Raw genomic sequence first — 13,849 nt, forward strand, 5'->3', positions numbered from 1 at the left:
TTGTTGCAACCGTGGCATCCTGTTACCCAGTAATCCCAGAGGTCTTTCTTGATGTTCTGTGAGCTGCTTTATAAGTTTTCTGTTTCCAGGTTATGTTAATCCACTATTTTTTTCTATCTTACTGTTAAGAAGTCTAATGAAAAGAACCAAACTAAACAATAAAAGTCCTCAAATGTATTGATCATCAGTCAAAACCTGATGTACCTTTTTCCTTTCTTGTTGACCTCCCTGCTGTCTAAAAACGACTTCTTTTGGACATGTGTAGAGGAGGGACAGTGGTTATAGTGTTAATTGTCTCCGTTTCTTAATTGCTGCATCTTTCCCTAGATTATTATATATTCTCCTTATCTCTACTCACTAATTAGTTTTTGTTATCCTTCAGTTTACTGTGTTTTTAATTTTTCATTGCTCAATGTAATCATTTATTGTCTATTGCTTTGTGAAGCACTTTGTGTACCCCTGGTTTTAAACGTGCTATATAAATAAATTTGTCTTGTATTGTATTATATTGTATATAGTGGACAAAGGATGTTGAAAATTGAGCCGCTATGCAGGAGGAAGAGAGAAAGACCACAGAGAAGATTCATGGATGCAGTGAAAGGGAACGTGCAAAGGGTTGGTGTGTCAGAGGAGGATGTCAGGGACAGGGTATAATGGAGATCCTGAAAGAAGAAGAAATCTACTCTATAATGTTAAAATTAATGCACCACTGGTTTTAGTCTTTTTCTTGTATTTACATGCTTGTGTTTCTAATTTGCTCCAGAAATTGTTAACTCACTTCAGTATTTCTGACACGGCACAGAGTTCTTAGTGACATCTGTATCTTATTTTTATTCCAGCTGCTCACTTTAGGGATCTCCGCAGTTTATTATCTCCCTCCATCTCACCCTATCTGTGTCACACCAACCCTTCAGCATATCTGCCCTCACTTCTTTTCTTCTTGCCTGGCAGCTCCATCTTCAGCATCCTTTGTCCAGTGTGTCCACTCTCCCTCCTCTGCACATACTGTATCTGTCTACTGAGTTGCACTCCGTCACATTCACTTTGGTCAGTAGCTGTGATCAGAGAGGCCTGCTGCCACAGAGATATGGAGACCATAAAGTAACTGTTTAATTTATATCGGCCTCACATGTGGCCTGCGCAGCACGAGCAAGATTGATCTACTTTGCTAAGGCCAAGAGCCAGCAGGGACCCGTAATGAACTATCAATATGAGCACACCAGGGATATATGAGGAGAGAGCTGTGGACTCTGCGTGAGAGGGTAGAAGTGCGCCTCTGCCATGCATACAACCACTGATCTACCTTTATCTGTCACAAGCTATTACACTCAGACATAACTCGTGCTATCAAATGTGATAGAAATGACTTTTAATTTCAGTTTTATTGAAAAGATAAAAGAGCAAGTATATCGTGTAGATATGAGAAGGAGAACGACCAGGCCTGCACAATGTGTGGACCATAGGCAGGGAATGAAAACATTGGCCAGTATTGCTATCACAAAATGATTTACTATCACTCTCTGATGTGCATGTTAACTAGCTGTTGCCCAGTTAATAGAATAAACTTCAAATAAGTTTGAAAATGGTTTTATGTGTTTAATTCACATGCTTTTATTGTGATAAAAATGAGAATGGAATTTATTTATAATGTTAAGATAGTAGTGCTTAATGTTTGCCACCTCTATTGCATTATATGGAGGAAAATATTATTTGCTTGAATGTATCTAATGTCTAAAGCAAAGGTATCAAACTCGTTTTACATTGTGGGCCACACCAGTGAATCTCCTCCTTCTGTCAGTGCAAAGAAGTTAAATTGCAAACATGATATCCTGAGATATCTCAAGAGATGAAAAAGAATAGCAAGTTAAACAGTATGTGCCAGCTCTTCTACATCATACAAAAAAAACTGCTCCGGCAAATGAAGAAATAAGTCAGTGTGACTGTTTGGGCTTAAACTGTAGGACATAAAAGTCTAAACTTAAAGAAAAAGTTCAGGTATCTCATTGCCCAGACTGTCCTGTAATTATAAAACAAAAATACTTGAATTCATAGAAAATGTACTACTTTTCTTCTCTTAAATTCTTTGTTGTTGTTTTTGTACTGTAGCCTACTGTCTCATTGTATAAAAGAAATTTCTATTGTTGATAATGAAAAAAAAACAACAGACATTTTCTGTATTTTCTATTGTTTAAGTGTTACTTAATGGGAATGGGAGAGGTCTTTTTCAGTGGGAAAATATAGTTAAAAGTCCAGAATTTATGCGCTCACTTGTTCCAAAGCCGATCCTGGGGACATATGTTTGTCGCCCCTGTTTTTGGGGTTAAAATGTTTGAATGACCAATGACTGTAGAAAACTTTTATACACTCGTTGGTCTGAATACAAATCACGTGTCGAACAGCGCGTGACATCAGATCTTTAAATCGGTTGAAAAACACTGTCTACAGTTTTAATAATAATAATTTAACACATATTGTAACCGGAAATAACAATTCATCGCTTTCTCTCCTTCTTGTGCCGGATGTCGTAAAGCGGGGTTAGTTTCCCGGTTACAGTTCCATGGCAACCATGGAACCTGTCAACAAGCCCGGAAAACGGAGACGTGGAAGATGTAAAAAAGGGTAAAAACTTTGTTAATACTGAAAGCCTGGGTGCTGTTTTTCAGTGCATATGCACTTAAAGTGTAAATTTACACCGTGGGTTGGTCAAAACAGCCGCTTTAAACGTTGTAATGAGCGTTTTAATAGAAAACTATATCTTGTAAGAGCAGGCTAATAGCAACTTTAAAAGGGGGGATATGTAAGGAAATATGTAGCTTAAATCTCTCGGATGTTTTGAGGTTTCACGGCTTACTTCTCACAGCATTTTTTCTGCGTGGATTAATCTTGCAGGAAACAGTCCCATTATGATGCGCTGAGCAGGCAGATGTTCCCAGCTGTGGCTCCTGGGAACCCGGAGAAGTGTGATTTAAATGAGAACCAGCTCTCCCTGCACCAACAGGTAAAGTTATTAACAGCTGATCAACATTAGGATTTTCAAAAATCTTTAGACCACTTTTGTGCATAAGAAAAATAAGAAAAGCAGTAGTAGCCTCTACATTACAACATCCTGTGGAAAAATAAATAAAACATAGGCATTATTATTAATAGTAATGATAACAGATTTTGTTATTTAGGCATATTTCAAACAGCCCGTTCTCACTCACGGGGCGTAGCATACCGACGTTTTGTCACGTCATTCCTAACATTAACCAGCAGTTAAAGGACGTAAAACAGTGTTTTCCAAGGCGATTTTAAGAAAATGAACGAACATGTGTAGTTTGAGTCCAAACGGTTCTCATGTGTTCTCTTTTTTCTGATGTTGTCATTTAGGAACGTGTTGGGTACCCTAAAGCGAAAAATGTTGACGATTTGTCACCTAGCCTAAAATGTTACGTTTTGGGAGTGATAACGTGTTGATTTCAAAACACTCGTGATCACCTTACACAGAATAGTTAAAAGGAATTAAAAAAAAAAAAAAACCTATCAAGCCAATAAACACACTGAAAGGTAATTCAGAACAGCTGAGAGAAATCAGTGTGTGGGGGGATATTACAAATTTCTAAAAGACATTCATATATTTGAAAAGAAAACTAAAATATAAATAGAATTAACACTTAAGGTGAATCACTAGCAATTGTAAGTGATTTAGAGCAGTGGTTCTCAGACTTTTGGGAACCCCCTTACAGGGGAGAAAATCTTCCAAGAACCTCCTCATAATCCTAACAACCATTTATCTGGTTTGGATCAGATGATGTGGACTCATTCAAACTTTTGTCCATGCTCAGCAGCTGGCTAATCAGCTACCCAAATCAGCCAGCTGGAACAGCTCAGAAGTTCTTGCTAGCTGGTGTCTGCTAGCTAGTTGTTGACTCCTAGGACCAAAGTATTAGAACTGCTGATTTTGAAAAGTCAGAAGTTTGTCTTTTTAAGGGACTGAAAGAAGATTTTCAATTTGTCACAACAATTGGAGGAACTGAAAAACATGGCTTTGTGTATATAAAAATGAGCTGTGACCAAGATATCATTAGCAAAACTGTAACATTTTGTCTTTTCTTAAACATTTGCACAAAAAGGTATCAGATTATCATTTTTACCCACTTATACACTTATTCCTAAACTATCTTAACAACGATAATGATACTCTTGGGATTTAAAACATTTTTGAGAAAATGTACAAACATTATTTTCCAAATACATCACTGCCTATGATGAAACAGGCAAAGAAAATCACGTCATTTTTAATTTTGTTCAGGCCAAGGACCCTGAACATGAAATATCTAAACTGAAATATCTGTTATTAATATTCTTAATGACACCTTTTCGTTTTTCTGCAGTGACATCAAATCGTCCTCTGTAAAAAAAATAAATTAAAATAAAAAAGACCTAAGAGTAGAAACGTTATCTTCCAGAGTCTGCCGCCGCTCCACATGGCCTGCCTTTATGGCGAGTTGGGTGATGTTCAGCTCCTGGTGAAGTTCAGGCAACAGTGGATCAACAGCAGTGATTCCCAAGGTCGCCGGCCCCTCCACATGGTCCTGTCCTACAAGAGCTTCCCCAGAACCTGCGCCTGTCTCAGATACCTGCTGGAGCACGACGCCGACGTTAATGCGTAAGAAGGCTGCGCAGGCAGCTGTATTTTCTATTTTGGGTTATTTTAGAAATATGAAATTGTTCACGCTCAGCGGCTGCATACACAACATTCAAATTACCAAAGAAATGCTTTTTAAAAGAGATAATGATTGCAATGATGATAATTATGATGGTGATGATAATAAATAAAGCTGAGGTTTTTTGGGGGGTGTTTCAAACCAGCACCACAGACTTGGGGCAGACCCCGTTGCACCTGGCCGCCTCTGAGGGCTTTCTCGACTGTGCAGAGATCCTCGTGAAGGCCGGAGCAGATGTTTTGGCCAAGGACAGCTTGGGGCAGACACCTCTGGACTTAGCCTGCATCTGGTGCCACAGGAAGGTAGCGAGGTAGAGCAAGCTCACACCAAAATAAAAGTTTAAACTGCTGTAGTTGAAACAGCTACTTCCTTTAAACAAATCTCTTGTTTGTGTGTGTGTGTGGGCAGGTATCTGAAGAGCTGTATGTGGCATGTGAATAAAGAGAAAGAAAGAAAGGAGAGAGTGCTGGTTCAGGCCTTATACACTGATCTTGTGGGCATGGCCAAACAGAATAATCTCACCAGAAAGGTTAGTTTATAGGAGTTTGTTTATATGACATGGAAAGTTAAATAGAATATTATGTGTATGTGTATACTCTTTAAATATAAAGAATATACACATACATTATCAACGCTTTGTCTTAAACTGGCTCATAAAGTATAAAACCGCGGCTCCCGTGAGGCAGGAAGGCCTCTGCAGTGTAAATGGGGGCTTTATTATAGTAGAGTCAAGGTTTTTATGAACAGCTTTCTTATGCTGTTTGCACTTTCTCCCTCCATCATTAGACACTCACTGATGAAAAGGTGGCTGAGTGGGCAAAGAAGAAAGGCGTGGCCCTCCTGAAGGATTTCTCCCTCAGGGAGCAGGTGAGCAAGTATCACACCAAGTGCTTCTTAGCAGATCAGAGCAACTGTGAGTCAAAGCATGCAAAGGCCCACTGTGAGGAGCAGCAGCCTGAAGGCATTAAAGAGGACAGGAACACCCTTCCTAAGCCACCCTTCAAACCATGGAGCATCTTCACAGGCCTCCAGCCAAAGAAACCCCTCGCAGAACCCGACCTCCGTGACAGCGTCACCATTTGGAGGGACAGCTCCAGCAGGCAACTTCAGTACACCACCAGGTGGGACAGCACGCCTCGCCCCGCTCCTAACCTGCCTCTGGATGTCCTTGAGAGGGTGTTGTTTCCCAGAGCCTTCCCTTCCAGGATCACCTGGCCACAGGACTTTGAGTCACAGAACATGGTGGAGGTCAAGCATCAAGGATGCCCTCAGGAGCACAACACCTCCCCCTGGACAGAGGTGGCCATGTGTCTGGTTGAGGTGCTGGAGTTTAGACAGTACTGACTTTCCCAGTCTTGGCTGAAGAGATTTAACCTGAAACTGGGAACAGGCTCCGAAGAAATGCATTAAAAGCTTGAGTGTCACTATGTTTAGAGTTTGTCAAATAGCTTTTTCAAATGGAAACATTTGACATCAACATACGTGAAAAAACATTTAGTGGAACTATTAAGCTCATTTTCAGCTTCATATTTTTTCATTCTTGAACTCTACTAGGGTAGCTTTGCATGACTCATAGATCATAATAATCCTTATACTAAACATTAGTGCAGCACCTCAGATCATCATGTCTGAAACAAGCCGTTCTCAGCTCCTCTCCATTTAAGGACACCATTCTTCTGATTGGCAGCCCCTCGTCAGCAGATTTAGACAGAACCAGATGGATGTAACTGAGATGACTAGATTAGGAATATCTGATCCCATTAACATCACACTGAGGCATGAGCAGAAAGAAATTCTCTGAAACATGAGCGTTTGCTCCAGGGGATTACCTGTATATGTACTCATAACTTGAAAGATATAAGGTCCCTTTTAATAGTTTTTAAATCAAGTTAAAAATATCAATAAAAGGTCGTACATAAAGCTGTTGTTGCTATTTTTTTTATTTTGAAACTATTTAAAGTGTCTAGTAATCTTTGGGCCCTGGTCGGAAACAACCCCCCGAAATTGAAAAGCATTTGGGAAAACGGATACGTTGCTGATCTTCAAGAGCTTCAGCAGGCACAAAACTGAACCTTGTCTTTGAGAATATCCAGGCATCCCGGAGTGTTAAATGTTCTTTATCCTGTCTACTTTTTAGACCTGAGAGTTTCCAATAAATGCCAGCAACCATCATCATTCACACCCACAGCATATATCAGGAGATACTCTGTGTGGGAAGGGCCGGGGGGATTGAACCTGCGATTGGTGGCCAACCCACTCTTCCACCTGCACCACAACCTCAGCTGCAAGTGACAAAAATTAAAAATGCCATCCGCTCCTGAAGCTGAACTTATAAATGCGGGGTGAACAGAGGGGTGAACGAAAGGTGAGAAAACCTCCGTGAACTGGGTCGCCTGTCACAGGTGTATCCCTGCACTCTCACTCATCTCCCCCAGGGAAGTGAATCGGGATCCAGGTGAGGGCTTGTCAACAGCATTAGAGTGTGAACTCTGAGCTGTGGCCTGTCAGCTGAAGGCTTGTGTGTGTGTGTGTGTGTGTGTGTCTGCATGCATTATTTTTTCTCCTCCTTCCTTTGAATTCATGGAGCACTTCACACCTTGATGGGGGTCAAAGTGCACACTAGCATCAACCGGGTGTACTCTGTGATCTAGGCCACATGGGATCTAAATAAGAAAGCCATCTGCCCCGACACACACTTGACAGGTCGGGGCGTGACAGCAGTTAGAAAATCCATCACGGTGCAAATACAACGTAACAGACTGGAAGCTATAACCTGATTTAACTGTAAATAATAAACATCAGTAAGTGTTTCTGTTCCCTTTATTTCAGCCTGTAAAAAATAACCATTTAATCCAAAGTTATTTCACTAAACTCTTTTAATTACACAGCTGCGCGCATATCAGCCTGCAGTGAATCACACTGGGGAATTGATAAAAGGAATTTTGTCCTTTTTAATGTTTGTCTCTTTATACCACACTGAGCAGCTTTTCTCCCCAACAGCGGTGAGCTTAAAAAAAGTCACTGCAAAAGTTTGATCTCTACAAGTGTTTACATTTGTCTTTGATGTCAGGTATGTCAGTTTAAATTCTTACAAACAGTCCAAAACAAAAACAAAAACAAACAAAGGATGCTGTAGTGCTGGTGGTTTATGAGTAGAAGCACATGAAATCTTATCGTTTCTGTGGCCAAATGCTGATGAGCGCTGAGATCCAGTGCAGGAAACATGCCTCGTAGCTCACTTCAATAGTTAAAAGTAAACCTTCACAAGTGCCTTTGCTGAATTCATTTTCTGAGATATTATATGCCAGGCGGGATATTGTTTATACCATGTCATACTTTGTAAAACAGAGCAGGACTTCTCCACAGTTTGTCCTTCTTCATTTCCAGTAATCTAATTAAAATGTTTGTTTGGCGACCTGTAGCAACTAATATGCCATTTTTTTAAAACCAAAATCCAAGTTTGGAGTGCAGGAATGAATCATAAAGTACCTCTGATCTGTCTCATATCTAAGAAATCCTCTTCATCAGAATTTCTTCTTATTTTTAACACTACTCCGTGTATGGAATCAGATGAAGTGTGAGGCCTTTGACACACGTACGACAGAAAGGAAAAACAAGTATTTATCTCTGGTTGTTATTTTTTAAACCCCACATGTAGATATTTTATTACTAAAGCTTTAAAAAAATGAGTCCAACTTGACATGAAAGCATCACGCTACACATAGGATCCCCACAACGAGGTCTCTGGTGGGTGTTACTGGCAGTCAGTACAGACAGAAAGACAAAGACAGACAGACGTGGCCTGGGTAAACTCGCCGGGCTCGTCCAGCAGGAAGCTCTGATCTGTTCATTGGTCCGTCCTTTTTTTTAAGTTATTTATTTCTTAACATGCCTTTCTTCCCCATTTGGCCACAGCGTCGTTTTAGTCCCATCCAGAAACAATTTCCACTGTCCTTCCTGCTTCCCCTTTGATCTTCAACACGTACTCGCACATCCCCACTGACCCCCGAGGCAGCGCCCCAGACTCTCAAGCCCTCAGTACATTTTCTGTCGGCTGGGCAGCACTGCCTCCTTCAGGAAAGAGAACACCAGGAGGATCCCAGACCTCTTCCCCCGTTTGCCCTTGGTGAAGTAATTAGATACTACATCATCTAAAAAAAAAAAAAGGGGGAGGGGGAAACAGGAAATGTCATTTAAAACATGAGTTTTCTGACTGCACTGACACATAGAAGGCAGGAAACAGGTTTTAAAAACTTACAATGTACTTCAGAAACTAAGAGCAAGTGCAAAAAAGAACGCGCCCAACGTGGGGCTCGAACCCACGACCCTGAGATTAAGAGTCTCATGCTCTACCGACTGAGCTAGCCGGGCTGATGAGCAAAGTCTGTTAAAAGCAATGGCAGCATTGAGACTTACCTCCTTGCTGCATGGTGGACGGGAGAACATTTTCTCCTGCTGACAGCGACACAAAGAAGGCAAAGGGGATCACCCACAGGCAGATGGTGAAGTAGGCAAGCACCTATGTCCAGTTGAGCATAAATGGCACATGATTATACAAGAAAGAGAAATATAAAAAGATCTATATCCAAAACTGTACACAGTATTGTGAATCTGAGATTACATTACCTCTGAGAATGGGTAATACTCTTGTGCAAAGTACTGGAAGGCCATGTAATGGTTCACCACCACCAACACTGCAGCGAGAAAATTTACACTCATTACACTGACAAACGCTGTCATTTGACTCACAGTTTAATGTGTAAGAAGTCCATATTAGGACTAAAGGAAAATGAATCTATCCTTCTAGATGTGCACACAACAACCAGGCCAAAATATTAAAACCTCCTGCAAAATACTGTTTCACCAAAACAGCTCTGACCTGTCCTGGCACGGGGCTGTTGGTAGTGGAAAGTTAAAGTGGATTGGGCTTGTTTCAGGATATGCTGCATACGTTTCATTTGATTTGGATCTGGGGAGTCTGGATGCCAGAGGGGTGTACTATACAAGAAGTTTAACAAAACCAGGCTTTCTTTCCTTTAGCTGGCTCAACAACAGTTATCACAAATGGCAGCTATAAAAACTCCTGTTAAGCTTGCTTCAGGCCCTCAGCACTCACTTATAAAGGAGCATTTCACAGGTCATGTGACTCTTCATCAGCACAAAATGATCCCTGTGAGTGACACCTACTCCAGTCAGAGACATTAGTAGATGATAATGATGATGATAAAAAGTACAGCTTAACAATTTAATTATTTAAATGGTAAAAATGGTAAATGGCCTGTATTTGTATAGCGCTTTTCTAGTCCCTAAGGACCCCAAAGCGCTTTACACAACCTGTCATCCACCCATTCACACACACATTCACACACTGGTGATGGCAAGCTACAATGTAGCCACAGCCACCAAATCATACAGAGAATCTTTAATGCACTTAAAACGAGCTCTAAATTAAAGAAACAGTAAAAATGCGGCGCTTCCAGGTGATTTTTAAATCTGAAATTGAACATGATTTTGCTCCAACCAAGAATCAGTATTTCGCATGAGTTACCATGGTGATTTAACCAAGAAAAAGAGAGCCGCTTTTCTGACACAAAAACCTTTTCTTTAAGCTTGACACAGCTCACCAAGCCATTAATCTGGCTGGTAGTGGCCTCCACTGGCAGGATAATGTGCTTCACTGCACAGCAAACAAAACAAACAGCCCACTACCAGAACTCAAGGCTTTCCAGTGTAATATTGGTTGGTAATGATATGATCAATAAAACACAGTTAAAGCAGTTCAGGCTGATCAGTGTTAATAGCAGATAGCATCCTTATTGATTTGTTAACTTTTCCCCCCTTTTCAGATTGTATTTGCTTAGTTTTACCAAATAATTCAAGGCAAATGTGTGTTACACTTACCACAGGAGAGGATGAAGTTTGGGGAGCTCAGAAGTATGTAAGGGAAGGTCTGCAGGAGTCCGAAATAAACCAGGTTTGTGAAGAGACCGACTCCCACCATCAACATTGGAAAGCCTTCGAACATATAGAGGCATACCAGCACCCCTGTAGAGAACTGGACACATCCACAGAAATCGTAAAAACCACTGTTGACCTGCATGTACAGCACATCATTAAAACAAGTACCTAAAGACAATCTCATCATTAAGTCACACCCAAATACTCACCAGTATCATGTACTTTATTATTCGGCTGGTGGCTACTGTGTACTCTTCTATTAGTTCAGCCAGGTAGTAGAGGCCAGCAGCTGAGAGAAAATGAAAGGTAATGAGCAACCAAAGAAGAAGACTTGGGGAGGGGCGTCAGTGTGAATAAAAGAGTAAGACACAGTTACTTTTAGGGTTGTTTTTGTTTTTTGTTTTTTATAGACTGCTAAATTTGTTCTGTCGCTTTTGCTGCAAATCATTCTGCTTAAAAAAAGAAATAAATAAAACATTTACATACAAATTTAGGGAAAGCAGGTGGTACAGTTTAGGTTTTGGAGCCACGAGGAGAAAGGATTCAACACCTGAGCAGCTAAAATTTACTGAAGGCAAACTGAGTATGTGACATTTTTCAAGATTTGTTGCAAAGGCTTTATCGACATTCAATACCTAGCTCCTGTGAACAGCCGTGGCAGAGCAACAAAGACTGACCAAATAATGTAGGTTCATTTGAGCAACACTGACACGACCCACAGTTACTGAGCTCATGTGGAAGGAAGGCCAAACAGACAGTAAATTGATCAGACTCGTCAATATGTGTGAACTGGATACTACCTGTGAGGGAGAAGCCAAGACATAAAACATGTCTGTACTTCTTTCACTAAATATAACAGCTTTCTATAACTACTATTGGCTAAAGTATGATTTTTTTTAAAAGAAGTTATGCGTTATTAATCAGAATAAGCATCTGAGTTATGAGTAATGGCTTTGTGTGTTGAAGGCCATGTGTTTGCAGCTTGCACACACAATTAAACTTACTCAAACTATAGTCCTTAAACAGTAATAACAAACACTGTTACGTGTCCAAAAATATTAAAACAAATAATTCTAAAACGAATGAACACTTAATAAGCAGTTAAGCTTGGCGTACGCTGGCCTTGATCTATACAACTCCAACATCATTGTGAAGTTTGCGGACGACACTACAGTGGTGGGTCTTATCACCAACGGTGATGAGACGGCTTACAGGGAGGAGGTCAGCGCCCTGACCCACTGGTGTCAAGACAACCATCTCACCCTCAACGTCGCAAAGACAAAGGAGTTGATAGTGGACTTCCGGAGGTGCAGAGAAGTACACACCCCCATCACCATCAACGGCGCTGCTGTGGAGAGAGTGAGCAGCTTCCGGTTCCTTGGCGTACACCTGGCTGAGGATCTTACGTGGTCAGTACACATAAACAAAACAGTGAAGAAGGCGCAACAGCGCCTCTTCTTTCTCAGGAGACTGAAAAGATTCGGCATGAGCCCCCGCATCCTCAGGACCTTCTATCGCTGTGCCATTGAGAGCATCCTCACTGGATGCATCACCACCTGGTACGGCAACAGCACCGCCTACAACTGCAAAGCTCTCCAGCGAGTAGTGCGGTGCTCTGAACGGATAATTGGAGGTGAGCTTCCCTCCCTCCAAGACATCTACAGGAAGCGGTGCCTGAGGAAAGCGGGGAGGATCATCAAGGACTCCAGTCACCCCAGCCATAAACTGTTCAGACTGCTTCCATCAGGAAGGAGGTTCTGCAGCATCCGGTCCCGTACCAGCAGACTGAGAGACAGCTTCTTCCACCAGGCCATCAGACTGCTGAACACGTCATAGACACCTCAGCTTCACTACTGGAACTTTAACATTATGCACTCCATACTGTACAGTAATGCCACTGTTTTGCACATGTCTTACTCTGTATATTTTTATATATTTTATTTATTGTTTACTCTATTTAATTTGTAAAATATGTGTACACACACACACACACACGTAGAAAAATATTTAGTATACACATCCAGAAATGCATATACTATTATATATTGTACATATATTTATTAGTTTCAGATGTAGCCATTCTTGTATTTTGCTTGTTTACATTATTGTATTTTGCACAACTCTGTTGCTTGTGAAGCTCGCACACAAGAATTTCACTCACATGTGCTGTACCAATGTACCTGCACATGTGATGTGACAATAAAAGTGATTTGATTTGATCTATAAAAAAATGAGGACACAATGAGATAACTCATGTCATGAGTTGTCTCATTGAAAATGAAAACGATATACGTCATGAATATTTGCTGTTTTATTTTCTCATCTGCCGACAGGTCAGGTCACATGACTGAGCGTGTCATGCAGTAGGTGTTACGTGGCCAGGTAAAAGTCTACATGGACGGACCTCTGGCTTTGGGCCAAGCCTTCATTAAAAGTTTCGTACATGTAGGCTGCTCCTCTCCTGCGCTAACATCCTCCTCTCTGATGTAAACAGAAATACATGAGCGTAATTTAAAGCCTTCACGTTAGATTAGCATGAATCCTGCAGTTGGAGTCGGTCTTCACACCAGATTACAAAAAGAGGCCGAACTCTGTGCTGCTGAATCGGCTGATCAGTTAGTATCGATTAGGAGTTAAAGACAAAGAGAAAGTGATTCTACTGCGCCCCCCCCCCCCAAAAAAAGAAAATTTGAACATTTACCTAATAAAGATTGTCTGTTAACATTTAAAAGGTAGTCATTACAAAATATCTAATATCTTTTTTTCAATCAATTCTCTTCCTCTTAACTTCCTGTCCTTTAAAGCTAACTAGCCCAGACGCCAGTAGGTAGCTTTCAGGACTCTGCTTCGTTCACTAACACGGCTTACATGCATATTTTATTACTGCGTTTTAAGTCGATAGCTGTTGGCAAAGCGGAGCTCAGTTATCACTCGCTAGCGCACCTTAATCTGCTGACTTGATCCGCTAGCATTGGCAGGCAAATATGAGCTACCTAGGCTAACAGCTGCAGGGGGATTTCAGCAAGCACTTACCTATTGCTAACGTGACGAAGGATATCTGGATGAGCAGCGACAGCCAGCTCAGTAAATAAATAAACCACATTGCTCTGCATATGCAACAGCACACAAAATAAGAAAATAATAGAGAGAGCAGCTAGCTGGTAGCTAACTAGCGCTGGTCAAAG

At 41.0% G+C, this 13,849-nt stretch overlaps 2 protein-coding genes and 1 non-coding gene across 3 annotated transcripts; 1 reads left to right on the forward strand and 2 right to left on the reverse strand.

Moving 5' to 3' along the window:
* Positions 1-2,557: 2,557 nt before the first annotated feature.
* ankrd53 (ankyrin repeat domain 53) lies at positions 2,558-6,050 on the forward strand. Its single transcript, XM_085350783.1, has 6 exons — positions 2,558-2,619; positions 2,890-2,998; positions 4,449-4,648; positions 4,852-5,016; positions 5,115-5,235; positions 5,493-6,050. The coding sequence occupies exons 1-6, from the start codon at positions 2,558-2,560 to the stop codon at positions 6,048-6,050; spliced, it is 1,215 nt and encodes a 404-aa protein (XP_085206909.1).
* Positions 6,051-7,605: 1,555 nt separating this feature from the next.
* On the reverse strand, positions 7,606-13,849 carry tex261 (testis expressed 261). Its single transcript, XM_085350784.1, has 6 exons — positions 13,698-13,849; positions 10,874-10,953; positions 10,608-10,761; positions 9,333-9,400; positions 9,123-9,225; positions 7,606-8,857 (listed from the first exon to the last, which is right to left on the reverse strand). Exons 1-6 carry the CDS (start codon positions 13,765-13,767, stop codon positions 8,742-8,744), a joined length of 591 nt encoding a protein of 196 aa, XP_085206910.1. The 5' UTR covers positions 13,768-13,849; the 3' UTR covers positions 7,606-8,741.
* Positions 9,005-9,077, reverse strand: trnak-cuu (transfer RNA lysine (anticodon CUU)). The gene has a single exon. It is a non-coding gene; the product is annotated as a tRNA-Lys (tRNA).

This window comes from Diplotaxodon limnothrissa, linkage group LG3, assembly GCF_057381915.1.
Source record: "Diplotaxodon limnothrissa isolate DT_005_m linkage group LG3, D_limnothrissa_male_GT1.1, whole genome shotgun sequence".
NCBI classification, from domain to species: Eukaryota; Metazoa; Chordata; class Actinopteri; order Cichliformes; family Cichlidae; genus Diplotaxodon; species Diplotaxodon limnothrissa.

Coding starts and splice junctions, on each gene's coding strand:
- ankrd53 (XM_085350783.1), top strand. CDS start 2,558: ATGGCAACCATGGAACCTGTCAACAAGCCCGGAAAACGGAGACGTGGA. Junction 2,620..2,889: donor CGTGGAAGATGTAAAAAAGG/GTAAAAACTTTG, acceptor TTAATCTTGCAG/GAAACAGTCCCATTATGATG. Junction 2,999..4,448: donor AGCTCTCCCTGCACCAACAG/GTAAAGTTATTA, acceptor GTTATCTTCCAG/AGTCTGCCGCCGCTCCACAT.
- tex261 (XM_085350784.1), bottom strand. CDS start 13,767: ATGTGGTTTATTTATTTACTGAGCTGGCTGTCGCTGCTCATCCAGATA. Junction 10,954..13,697: donor CTTCGTCACGTTAGCAATAG/GTAAGTGCTTGC, acceptor ATTTTCTCTCAG/CTGCTGGCCTCTACTACCTG. Junction 10,762..10,873: donor TAATAAAGTACATGATACTG/GTGAGTATTTGG, acceptor GGATGTGTCCAG/TTCTCTACAGGGGTGCTGGT.